Genomic DNA, 12,492 nt, shown 5'->3' on the forward strand with positions numbered 1-12,492 from the left:
AAAAGAAAGATACCTTATGAAAAGGTCCCAAAGTTTGCTCCCCTGCATAAGATTTGAAGTTCTGGTTTACAATATGAGTTATCATGAGACGAGGAGCACCAGCTTCATTGGTCATTGCTGGAGGTGGGGGAGGAGAGATGCTACCCAAAATCTCTTCTAAACTTCGATTATCAAGCACCTCACTTGAGACTGCTAAAAACCATCCAAAATAAACAGAAAGAAAAAAAGACTATAAGCTCTCAATCACTAGACACCTTTTAAAATGTTCAACTGGAAAAGCAAACATCATTTCTACATGAACCAAACCTATATTTTTGCCTGCAATTATTAAAATGAGCTAAGTAGAATTAAAATTCTTCTTTCCATGAACTGAACTGTTTAAAAAGAGATACTTAAGATGTCCCATCGATTCACTAGTGGGCTTGTTCTTTCATTATGTAATTCTTATTCTAACACACTTTAATAGACACTGCAATTACAATAGCTACAACCGTCACAATAAGCCTACAAATCTGAAACAGGCAAAGCCTTTCTAATTAATAAGTGCAAAGCCACATTTCAAGCGTGCTCACAAGTCACTCTGCAAGATTTGGGGATCGCTGCACAATGCTCTGAAAGCTGTAATGACAGCACAACTACTCTGCAAAGACAGGAAGTTTGTTACGAAAACAAACTGGCCCCCTGGATATCAGCTAGTTGTAAGCAAAGCAGCTTTTCAACAGTTACTAGCAACATTTTCTTCAAATACACAGTAGTTCTTGTCACCAATTTCAAGATATTAATCCATTTGTCAAATACCTTGCTTTAATAATTCTGTATCTGGCTACCTAAAAAGACACACACTGCTGGTTTTCCAGACATTTTCAGCAAAATCGCATCTCAAGAAACTCAAGAAAATACACTGTTTCATGAAAAAGAAAGTCAAATCATTTTAAGAGTTAAGTAAATAAACTTGACATTTATTCCATTCCAAGAAATCCCATACCATTGGCTGCATATAAATTTGAAAAATCCTGCTGTTGTACCACAATCTTAAGCACAATGTTACAGATCAGGAATATGAAATAACCTTTATTAGGAAAAAGTCTACAAATTGCTTTTGCACTTGTACAAAATCACTGGTCCAAACACTTTAACTCTTTGCACACCCTCTTTAACATTTTAAAAGCGGTTTAAACCTTGCCAAGAGTCAAGGCTTTCAATATTCCTTTCTAGAAAAGAGCAAATCCTATCTGGAACAGTTGGTAAATTCAACTGGATGTTGTTGCTAAACAGGCACTATCATCAAGTTTACGCACGATCGGAACCACAATATTCAGACCTACCTTGTGGAGGTACTTCGCTAAGCTGGTTGTCACCTTCATTTTCCACTTCCATGTCACTGGTGGACTCCTCTAAGGGTGCTCTGCCTTTCCGATGGGCTGCTGTGGAGGTTTTGGTGCTCTTGCTTGGCATGATCTCTGTTGGCTGTTCCCCTTCCATTCCAAGCAATCAAACTACTGAAGGGATCTATCTCCTTTGCTAACATAAACAAGAAAACCCCGTGATCTCAGCATTGAGCTACAATCCCCTAAGGAATATACCTACATGTTTGCCCAGATGTTTTACTAATTTAAAAACTAAAGACTAGAGATATTTTGAAGATAAAAAACCAAATTTGAAACAAAACCTCGAGCTTAGCCTCATAATGATATATTTTAATATACATCACCCCCTAAAAAAACAGACCGACCCTGATCTGTAGAAACTGCAGGAATCTACCTACTGAAAACTCATATAAGCCATGTTCAATGCGGTCACTATGCTCAGAGAAAGCAACTGTGATACTGGGGGCAAAAGAGTTAAAGACACATTCGCACTAACAAACTGAGTAGCCATATGTCTATACTCTTCTGGAAACACTCTTCACATACACGTTTCAGACCTGACAAGCATTTTACTTTCAACAGTTCACGCTGACTATATATTTTATATAGATAGACAGATAAACAGAAAACCCCTGCATAATTATAGCAAAGACTTGACTCAAACAGTTTAAATCAACACACTCATTCCACAAAATATAACAGAACCACTACGGCCAGCATTCAACATTTAACAGAGAAAGCAAACCAAAATACCTTAATCTAGTTGCGATGTTAAAGTTAACTGATCAAGAACAAAACATTACCAAAGTCCATCAGCTGGCACTTAAGCACAGCTCCCAAAAAGTACAAATGGAAAGCAACCGATCAGAGGAAAGACGACTGCAGGAGCGAAACTCTCTCCAAAGAGTTTAAATTGCAGCAAGTGGCGAAGTTAGTTCACAGAAAAACAGACATGAGAAAGTTTACTTCTCACAAGATAAAAAACTGACGTGGTTAGAAAGTCATCTTACAATTGGTGCCAATCATTTGACGTTTTCAGACCTACCCCCAACCCACACTCTCATGAGAGTCCTTCATTTGGGACAATGGGGGAGGGGGGGAAACGAGAGAAAGAACTCGTTTTAAGGCAATTTGAGTCTATGCCCCTGTTAAGAAGTGTTCCGCAATGGCTGTCTCAGACAATTACAGCCTCTCAAAGTACCAGATTTATTTATTTTTTTCCAAAACTGCTCCACTCCAACAGAATTGTGCAATATAGACCTATTTACCTTACCAACCCTCCCCCCCTCCGACACTTCAACAGAACGAACAAGCATAACTACTTGACCTCCGCTTTTAAATCGCGATAAATCAGCTGCCACAGCCCAAGAAATTTAACAAATTCGTGCCCAGCCCCTCCCCCGAGTCAGTCCAAAGGTGTTTGTTAAAAGCATCTCTCGGCGATCTCCTGCCAAGTGCCGTTTTTGTTACCAGGATGGCGAAAAAGACAGTCGGAGACGGACAGAAAGGCTTCCTTATTAACAGCCGATTAAATTTGATAGCGGTAGCCCACGTCAGTGAAAAAGTTCTGGTGGTTCCCCCCCCCAATCCATCCGTTAATCAAAGGAGTCCAACTGCACCCTTGTCACGGTCTTTCCAAGTCGTTACGGACTTTCTTATGATTTGCGTCTCATGCTTCAAGCATAAAAGGAGCAGGCAGAGCTAGTTACAGAAGGGTCCCTGCTTTGTAAGCCGATTAAAGTCGGACTTCTGTGCTATCGAGATGTATTCCTCTCCTGCCCCGTCCTAGGTGGGGTCCCCAGAGATCCCTAAGGGCACAGCGGGAAACCTTCGGCTTTCCCCCTTGGGCTGCAAGAGGACCCTCTCTCATCCCCCCTTCTCAGAGGCATCTGCCGACACTGGCCAGGACGGACACGCCGTGCCCCGCCGGCGCGGGAACCGAGCGGCCGTCGGGCAGCCCGGACCCCTCGGGAAGGGCCCTCGGCGGAGCAGCCCCCGCCCGGGCCCGCAGAGAGGGGCTGCCGCCGCCTTTCGCTCCCTCGGGGCGAGGAGGAAAGGGGAAGGAGAAGGAGCGGGTCAGAGCCCGCCGCCCCCCTGCCCACCCTCTCAGCACCCCCTGCCCAGGGAAGCGCCCTCAGGACGCCTCCGTCGCCCCGCTCACTACGGGTAAAGCCCCCCGACTCCACCTGCCCTCGGGCGAACTGCCGGCGCCTCTGCCCGAAACTCTGCCCGCCGAGCTAACCCGCGCCGCCCGCCGAGCTGGTACCTTCGAGGACTGGCGGCGTCCGGCCTCAGCGAGGCTGCGGGTTGCGGCAGCGCGGGCGGCTCCAGCTCCCGCCGCGGCTCGGCGGCTTCCACACTCGAAAATGGCGCCCAAACGGCGAACTCGAACCGAAATTCGTTAGAAAAGCGCGGGGCATGCTGGGAAGGGAGGGGGCCGGCCTCCCGCCGGTTTGAAAGGAGGAAAAAAAGCCCCGCTCCCGCGCCATCTTGTTTTCCGTTACTGCGCGGACGGGCTGGGCGGGATAAAAGTGAAATAAATTCCCTCGCCTCCAGGAGCGGCTTTTTTTTTTTTCTTTTCTTGGGGGGGAGGGGGGAGACTCGTAGTTGAGGATGACAGCAGCCCCACGGCCGTGCCCGCCCGCCCCGCGTGGAAGGGATTTATTTTAATTTTAGAAGTAGGTCAGTGGGCGGCGCCTGGTTGCTCGGCAACGGGCGGCGAGGTGGTAGGGCCGGAGCGGCGGCGTGAACGGGCGCTGTTATTTTAAAAAAAAAGTTAAAAAAAAGTATAAAAAATAAATAAAAATTGGGGGGCACGAGGGTTTTAAAGCGGTATTAGTTAACGGGCGGCGCAGTGACGCCACTGGGCCGTGTCACCTGGTCGGGGAGGGCCCGTGAGGTGGCGGTGGGACGAGGAAGAGGAGGAAGAAGAAGTCTCGCGGGAAGTAGCCATAGAGACGGAGCCGCTTCGGCGCGGCGGGGGGGGGCGGGCGGGCAGGCAGGCAGGCAGGCAGGCAGGCAGGCAGCCGCTGTCTTGGCCCTGTAGCTCCTGTGGCGCCGCGGGACGCTGCGGGGACGGGGAGGAAGGCGGGATTAGCGCGGAAGCCGCCGGGGCTTGGGAGCCGGCCGCTGAGGCAGCGGTCCCCACCGCTCTGCGCTCTTCCTCCCGCTGCCGGCGCAGGTAAAGGCGGGCTGGGGTAGGCGGTGATCCCCCTCCCTTCGCCGTTGGGGGAGGCTGCCGGTCTGACTCACCGCCGCGGTGGGCGAGAGGGTCGGGAGCCGTGACCCCCGGCGCGGCGTGGGAAGCGGGCTGGGCGAAGGGGAGGGAGAGGTCCGGGAGACAGCCGGGCGGCGGGGTAAGGGCGGGGGAGTCCCGACCCCTGGCTGGCCCTGAGGGAAACGGGCACTGGTGCCCGCCTGGAGAAAGCGCGGCGGAGGGAGGATGCTTTCTCGCGGAGGGGGCGGATAATCTGCCGTTCGTGAAACTGGAAAGTTTGTGGGGAAAAGCGGGAGCTGGCACGGCCAGAGAGCGGGCTTTGCCGCCTGTGTGGCTGTCCCTCGGGTTTGGGGAGGGGACGCAGACGGGGTGAGAAGAGCTGCGGTTCCCTCAGCGGGGAGCGAAAGGCGCCCGTGGGCATCCGTGTTGTGAGGAGAGAGCCCCTGCCCCGCCACCGCCATCCACGACGCCCTTTCTTTCCCTCCTGCCTTTCCCTTCGCTTCCCCCTGTTCTTGCTCAACCTCCCGCCGCCGTCTCTGATCCTCGTCTCCTCGTTCAGCAGCTCCGGAGGGGAAACGGCTGAGGGGAGGAGAAGGCGGGCAGGGACCGGGGCGAGCAGGCGTGGGGCTGCGGTGCAAGACCGTGAGGCTGGGAGAAGCTGGGACGAGCGCACCGTGCCAGAATAACTCCTCGTTATTGCCCCATCTTTTTTAAAACTCCTAGTAAATGCTTTCAGCTAACCTGCTGTTGGACTCGTTGCGGAGTTGTATGTAGTGTATGTGCTGGGATGAGTAATGATGTACCTGTTGGTGGCAACAGGTGAGCTGTGTGACATAAGGGTGAGCGGTTTGCCATTTAGGGGCACGTAAAGAGTGTTTAAGCCGTTTTCAATAATTCTAACAAATTTCTGGTCTGGTCTTTGGAAGGAAGGTAGCAGAACTCTGTGTAGTGGGAGCAGGGAGGGAGCGCAAGCTGGAAGCTGACAATAGCAACACAACATGCCTGCTGACACGCTAAGTGAGAAATAAACAATTAGAAAATACGAAGGGGCAACTGAAAAGGTGGGTTTAGCAAGTTGTGGTGTGCACAGAAATAGACCTTATAAGATCTGTGCATGCAAATAAACGTGAGGTATTCTGTTAAGCGGGAGAGATGCTTATGTTCAACTGGAGAAGAAATCCTTAATGCTTTTTTACTCTATGCTGTTTCTTTGCCGTATCGAAATCATAAGGTTTATGTTTGGGGATTTAGTTTTAGAATTTGTGGCACAGAGACTAGCCCTGCCACTGATTGGCAGAAAACATTGCGGCGTATGCTGAACAGATATATGCAGATGCTGAACAAAGGCATTGCCACCCTATAGAAGTCAAGGATGTGATTAAAAGGCTACTTTGAAAGTTTAGCACAATCACAGGCCCCTTCTAAATGACTTGATGATGAGATTCCCCGGGCGTTTTTTTGGATGAGGGTAGGAGAAGGAAATCAGACATGCAAGTATGAGAGATAATTATTTTAAAATAAAAATAACTATATTGTGTGTCTATCAATTAATGTAAAGTAGGGTTGAAAATAACTTATTTTATCCTTTGGGCACCGAAAATGGTATGTTTTAGGACTATTATCCTTTTAATGCTTCTTAAATTCTGCATAGTAACTGTCTGACACACAGTAATTTTTATGCTGAAAAAATTCTGGAAGATTAGATGGCCGTGTTGTGCGGCATCATGCCCTCCTCAGACTATGCCTTCTGCTCCCACCCTCTTGCTCTCACTTCTTTCCATCCTGAAGGACAAAAAAGTTTTAACCTGAATCAGTTCCTCTACGCCATCCAGGCACAGACACACAAAGGCTTTTGCTGTCACAAGAGGGTGGGACCACATTGAACTGTTTCTGGAATTACTGTGTTGCACTGAAGTATCACAGACATTGCAAATAGAGATGGATAAAGCACTAAGATGTCGTATCATTTTGTCATAGCAGGATAATTTTCATATACAGTTGGGTACTGTACAACCAGAATTCCCTTTAAACTCAGGTCTGGTTTGGTGCTTATTTTTCCGCAGTACTAATGTACTATTACTTCTAAACTTTTTATTTTGGTGTTAGTGTCTTTTTTAATTTTGGCTACTTATATATGTGTTTGTTTTGGTTTATTACAGTTATAGCATACCTACACATCTTTTTTTAATGCTCCATCTGAACAACTGAAATGAGACTGAAGACTTCACTTCTAAAGGAACCAAAACATATCCTTTGTCTCAGAACAACCATAGAACAGCATGTTAATTCCTAACAGACTCTTTTCCAGAAAGGATTTCTTTATCATAGCTGTCATAGTAAAATATTTGTAAATTGCACATGCGTGTGTTTGTTTCTTTTCTTCACCTTACCATTCAGTGCAGCCTTTAAGGGCAACATTTTAAGAAACATTGAACACTCTTAGAGTAATACCTTCCCTTCAGAAGCTATCAATGCTTTACTAGAAAGTTTTGAGGTTTTCTTTCCCTTCTTACTTGTAGTGATAAGTTAAAAGCTTTCCCAGACAGTAAACAGGAGTAGTGATATATCTACTTGCTTGTAATAAGACATGCTTGTAGCAGATGTAAACAAAATAGTAATTTTCCTACTAATAAATCAGATACGTCAACAATTTATATATGATGTGGTGTTAATAAATTTGAATGATAGTTGGGTGTTTTGCACTTGCATTGTGCACTAAGACCCTTCTAGAGGTGTAACCCAACATTTCAGCTATGTTTCTATAAGTATACATCATTGCAATAATTATATTTTTACATGATAGTTTGCTTTAATTTTTGCTGAATTTCTACCTGCTCTTTTCTTGACATGAAAGAGAAAAAAAAAGAATAATTTTTTTATATAAAACATTCCATGTAATCTTATTAAAATAATCTTTCTGTACTGTTCCTTCAGCTTTGTATAGCCTAGATGAGATATTCTATAAGCTTATTTTTAATAATTAAAATTTTCGGACTTCCTTAATTTAATTGAACATAAGGAATTAGTTAGCTGTGTGGGATGGACTACAGCTGACGAGCTATATTCCTGCAGTGATGATCACCAAATTATGAAATGGAACCTTTTAACTAGTGAGACTACTCGAGTAGTGAAACTTCCAGATGATATTTATCCCATAGATCTTCACTGGTTTCCCAGAAGTATAGGTGGGAAGAAGCAGTCCCACGCTGAGAGCTTTGTTCTAACAAGTTCTGATGGTAAGTCGATTTAAAGTAGTTATACTTTCATGCCACATTGTGCTTATGTCACTCAAATACATGAGAAATTATTTGCAGTTAAATAGCCTGCAATAAAGCAACTTCAAATACCTATATACCAGTTGCACTGGTGTACAATTAATAATTGCTTCAAATTTAACACATTGTATCACTGTAATTTCCTCCCATACATTATCAAACATACGTCTGACAACAGATACGTAATTTTTTATGTAAGGGAAATTTCTACCATCTTTTTTTCAATTTCATAACCCAGTAGCTTTAACTATGTCTGTACTGCATGCCTACATAGATACCAGATCACTTGTAGTTATGAAAACTGATGACCAAGTTACTGAAATTGCTTAACCATGATGTTTGATATCAATGTCATCCATTTTATGCACATTACAAGAGTATATCTCGTTTCTGGCTTCTGTGGAGTCTTGAGTATCCCTCTGAAGCACCTAGTTCTGGCCATTGTTTGAGACTTAGGACTAGTATATATGTCCACTATACTGGCAGCTGTGTGTGTGTATATATATATGTATATCCCATATGCTGCTATTTGTCCCATATACCAGTGTACTAAGACTAGACTGTATGATCCAATATAGTAGTTGCTGTATTCCAGTGTAGGGATTCTGTGTTGTGGAAGGGAGGTGGGAGCAAGGAGGTTTGATGATTCCTTGGGGGTTTTTTCCCCTCCTTCCCAAAGAGACCAGGAGTTGATTTTGCCCGACTTGCACACAATTTTTCTTTCTGCATGAAGGCAGATGTAGTCATATCCCCAGTTCCATGAAGAAATCTTAGGTAACTGGTTTTGTTATTATTTTACATTTATTGTGAAGCAGTCCATACTGTTCAGGTCAGAGTTTGTCTCCTTAGTGCTATAATGTGGATTATGTTCCACAGGAACAGGAAATTCCATCAGGAATTTTCTGTGCAACTTTTCCCCTTTGTTTTTTACCCTCCTCCCTTTTCTTTAAGGAAAAACATTTGGAGTCTCTTCTTCTTGATCTAATTCTTTGTCTGAACAAAGTATGAAAAACAATGGTAAAAATACATTTCCTTAACTCCCCTCCTTTTATTTCTGTTACAAAGAGCCTACCATGTGGAAACACTGTAGCTCTGATAAGAATGTTTCTTCCTGAATCTACCAGTTTTAAAAAGGGGTTGATCTTTTATCAAATCTGCTGGTTTATGTTGACCTTTGTGAATGATTTCTGATACTTTCATATGTTACATCCAAGAACTTGGCATGCAGGTGACTTAGAAGAGCTGTATGATTCGCTTGCAGAAGCTGGACAGTCCTTATGCCAATCCTAACTTTTTATACTTTTGTGTTTTACTCAATTGATAATGCTGTTGAAGGTTCCAGAATAAGTAAATTAAATAATCCCGCTGGTAGTAGTAATTATGTGCCACAAAGAAGCAGATTGCATCAACATACTAAACTTGGTTTGTATTCTTTTGTCAGCAGTCAAAGATCTTGGTGGTAAAGCTGTATTTCTACATAAATGGTAGTGATGGGAGTTTCTCAGTGCTGAACTCAAAGCAGTATGTTGCTCTAAATCTCTGCCAGCTTTTTCAGGCAGAACAGATCATGGTCAATTGTTATAGAGAGTTTCCATCAGGATAATAATGGCCATCTGCCCATGACCCTGTTGAAAGCTTTCACAGGGACCTATTGATAGTTTTAATGGGACTTATGGGTAATTTCCAGCTAACTTCTGCCCATGTTTTGGCCAGAACCTTGAATTTTGTGGGTCTAGTATGTTTTCTTTGGTGAGGGGAACTTATTGTAGGCTTTTGGCTAGCTTAAGAGTGAACTTGATTGGGAACAGAACATTTGTTACTGGGCATTAGCAGTCTGGAGCTGATGCATTCAGCACGGCTTTCTGTATGATGGAGAGAAGTAATACGTATTTGAAGAAGGTAAAGGAAATTCATTCCTTGCATGAAATGTTGGTGATTTCTCTGACTTTTGGCAATAGTTGTACTTAAAAATTAGGAGGGCTGAGAGTTCACTTCAGAGTGGAGGCCAAGATTTCTTCAAGACGTTCAGTACTTCCTAAGGAATAAATGCATTAAATTTATGGAACAAAAGCAGGGCATCTTTTAGTCAGTGTCTGAAGGCTGGCTCCCTATAGCTTCCTAGATGTACGTGGGGAGGGCAGATGAGAAGTTTGACCAAGTAGAGTTGTAATTTTTGCAAAACTTGGTGCTGAATTTTACTATGAATTTTAGGCAGCTGGGTCTAATGAAGTATATTGCTGGTAGAGCTCTTAAGGTGGAAATGGAAGCTTTTGTGAAAGCTGAAAGGAAGGTTCATTTTTATTAATATTTGCATACATTGTAGTATTATGTTTTTTGGGGGGCAGAGTTTACTTAAAGATGTTCTTCAGAAAGTCAATCAACAATCAGTATTAACAGAGCTGATTTCTACGAGATTTGTATTCTTTTGCTTCTAATGATAAACATGGGATCGAGGGATTTTTGGTAGGTCAGCCAGTGCTCTTAATTCCGTGCTTTCCTCCTTTCTTTTTGTTTCTCAGTTTTCACATTTGTATTTCTAATATCCTGTTTCTGTTCACTTCTAAATTGTATGTGTAAATAGTGAGCAAAAGAGCAACTGTAGTAAGTCAGATCTTCTGTTAATTTATTCAGTCAATTTTTCAGAGTTATTAAAATAATATGCTAATTTTTCATGTTCTGCTTGAATAACATTTTGACAGAGGTTTTTGCAGCTTAGCAGATGATTTTTCTTGCTGCGTAAGATTTTAGTTATGTGTGACCAACAAATTCTAAACCAATCCCTTAGCGTTGATCTGTGTTTTCCTCAGTAATACTTTTGTGTTCATTTGCTTATAACTGTTATCAAATTTTTTTTGTCTAACCTAAAGTTATCATTTGAGGAGTCTAGCAAATGTTGAAGTACTTTATAAAGATTTCAGCTACAAGACACAGTGAAAGGAAGATCAGGGAAAATGCTGTCTCCTCCATAACAGTAAAAGAAAAAAAATTAAAGATTACTGAATGAGAAAAAAATTCTGTGAAACATGTAATGATCGTGTAGTTATATCTCTGTTAGAATGCACTTGAGAGTCTATCAATTCTATCATTGTCCAGCTTTTGGAGATCAGCTTGTTTAACTTTCACTTTCTTTTAATGCAGCTGTTTCTTGCTTGCATGCAGCATAAACTGTTATGGCTATCTTTGCCAACTTGATTGCAGAAGGGTTTTTTATTTTTTTAATTTTTTTTCTGTTTTACAAATGTGTAGGCCCTTCAAATTGTCCAGTTCTCAGCACATCCCTATGACCTATCATCTTAATGGTGATGTAGCTGGGATAGGTATTGTCTGACCAAAGTCTGCAATCCACTAACTTCCCCCTTTCCCAAGACAACACATCCTTTAGTTCTTCAAGCCAGTCCCGTGATCGGTCATTAGATAATTTTGTATTGTTCAGTGAGTGGAGTTTGTATTCAGCCCTTGCATTCCCTCTGGACATCTGGGGGGTTTATTGCTATTCCTGTCATTAATCTGAATGCTACTTTTTGCTAGCATAGCACAGTGCTATGTAGAACTGAGCTTTGCTGGATGAATTGCTATTGAAACTAAACCCTTTTTGGTTGTTACAGAGCAGTAGATACTCTGTGGTAGGAAGATAACATGCGATATTGCAGAAGGAAGATAGAATGTAATTTCTGTTTAAGTGACCAGAGTAAATCTCAATTTGTTTATATGTTTATAGACTGCTAAATGTAAACAAAACTGGATGAAGAAACTTTTTTTTTTCCTTGAAGTTCTGTTTCCCTAAGAAAATGAGACATCCGTGACTGGTGTTGTAGAGGGACTGGCTGGCAGGTAATCAGTGACTTTGGAGCTCCTTGATGGGTTTTATGGAACGAGGCAGCTATGTGATGGAAAATGCCCTCTGCGGAGTGGGCTGCAGACATTTCACACAGGGAGGAGTTGTTATGCCTGCCCTCACTGAAGGGAACCACTTAGCTGGGGTCCCTTCTTAGGCAGTAGGGAGTCCAGCAACACAGGTTCACTTGGTTTGCTCTTATTTGTGGAATGAGTTTTGCCATAATTAGTTAATAAATCACAAAACCTGAGATCTTAGCACTTTCAATAAGGGAACTTATCTTGCAAAGATTTTTTTTTTTTTTTGCGTATGCAAGCAGATTTTTGCATTGTAAAAGTGCATGAAGAAGTTTTGTTGCTTATTTGCTATTTTCTAAAAACCTTACATTTAAAATTCTGTTCAATTGTTGCTTATATAGTATGCCTTATGTGTAAAGCCTGCAATTTTCCTGCAACAGCTAATTCATCTCTGTGATAAGGATTCCTGGAAATTTGCTGAATCCAATGGAAATGGATTATAATGTCTTTACAGGGTTGCATTAATTCCTGGTTGAACTCCAGATGTTTGTGAAATTAGAGTAAATGTAAATTTAATCCTCTTGGGTTTTCTTCTGAGTTGCATCTCTTGTGGAATATTGGTTTTTTACTTCCTACTTCCATTGATCTTGTTGCTGCTTTTTTACAAAAATAAAGAATATATTTAGCTTTAAACTGCTCATTAAGCACAAATGATAAGTGATTAGACCTATTTTTTCAACTTTTTATGTTATTGATAATTTTACATGAGGTCAACATTTAA

General features: G+C 42.8%; 2 protein-coding genes across 8 annotated transcripts in view; one reads left to right on the forward strand and one right to left on the reverse strand.

Annotated features, from left to right (window-relative positions):
• Positions 1-3,787, reverse strand: part of SMC4 (structural maintenance of chromosomes 4) — a 39,609-nt gene extending 35,822 nt beyond the window's left edge. The window contains exons 1-3 of one of the 5 annotated variants that reach the window (XM_054835310.1): positions 3,634-3,787; positions 1,326-1,521; positions 14-192 (exon numbers count right to left, since the gene is read on the reverse strand). In XM_054835310.1, the coding sequence (XP_054691285.1) occupies positions 14-192; positions 1,326-1,482 (336 nt within the window). In that variant the 5' untranslated portion in view covers positions 1,483-1,521; positions 3,634-3,787. Of the gene's footprint in view, positions 1-13; positions 193-1,325; positions 1,522-2,120; positions 2,424-3,633 lie in introns of those variants that run through there. The other 4 variants (XM_054835314.1, XM_054835312.1, XM_054835311.1 and 1 more) reach the window with 4 other exon arrangements.
• Positions 3,788-4,324: 537 nt separating this feature from the next.
• The window catches only part of IFT80 (intraflagellar transport 80), a 53,543-nt gene continuing 45,375 nt past the window's right edge, over positions 4,325-12,492 (forward strand). For 2 of the 3 annotated variants that reach the window (XM_054835624.1, XM_054835625.1), the window contains exons 1-3: positions 4,375-4,548; positions 6,744-6,827; positions 7,596-7,820. In XM_054835624.1, the coding sequence (XP_054691599.1) occupies positions 6,794-6,827; positions 7,596-7,820 (259 nt within the window). In that variant the 5' untranslated portion in view covers positions 4,375-4,548; positions 6,744-6,793. Of the gene's footprint in view, positions 4,549-6,743; positions 6,828-7,595; positions 7,821-12,492 lie in introns of all 3 variants that reach the window. The other variant, XM_054835627.1, reaches the window with a different exon arrangement.

The sequence above is a fragment of the Grus americana genome, chromosome 9 (genome assembly GCF_028858705.1).
Source record: "Grus americana isolate bGruAme1 chromosome 9, bGruAme1.mat, whole genome shotgun sequence".
Lineage (NCBI taxonomy): Eukaryota > Metazoa > Chordata > Aves > Gruiformes > Gruidae > Grus > Grus americana.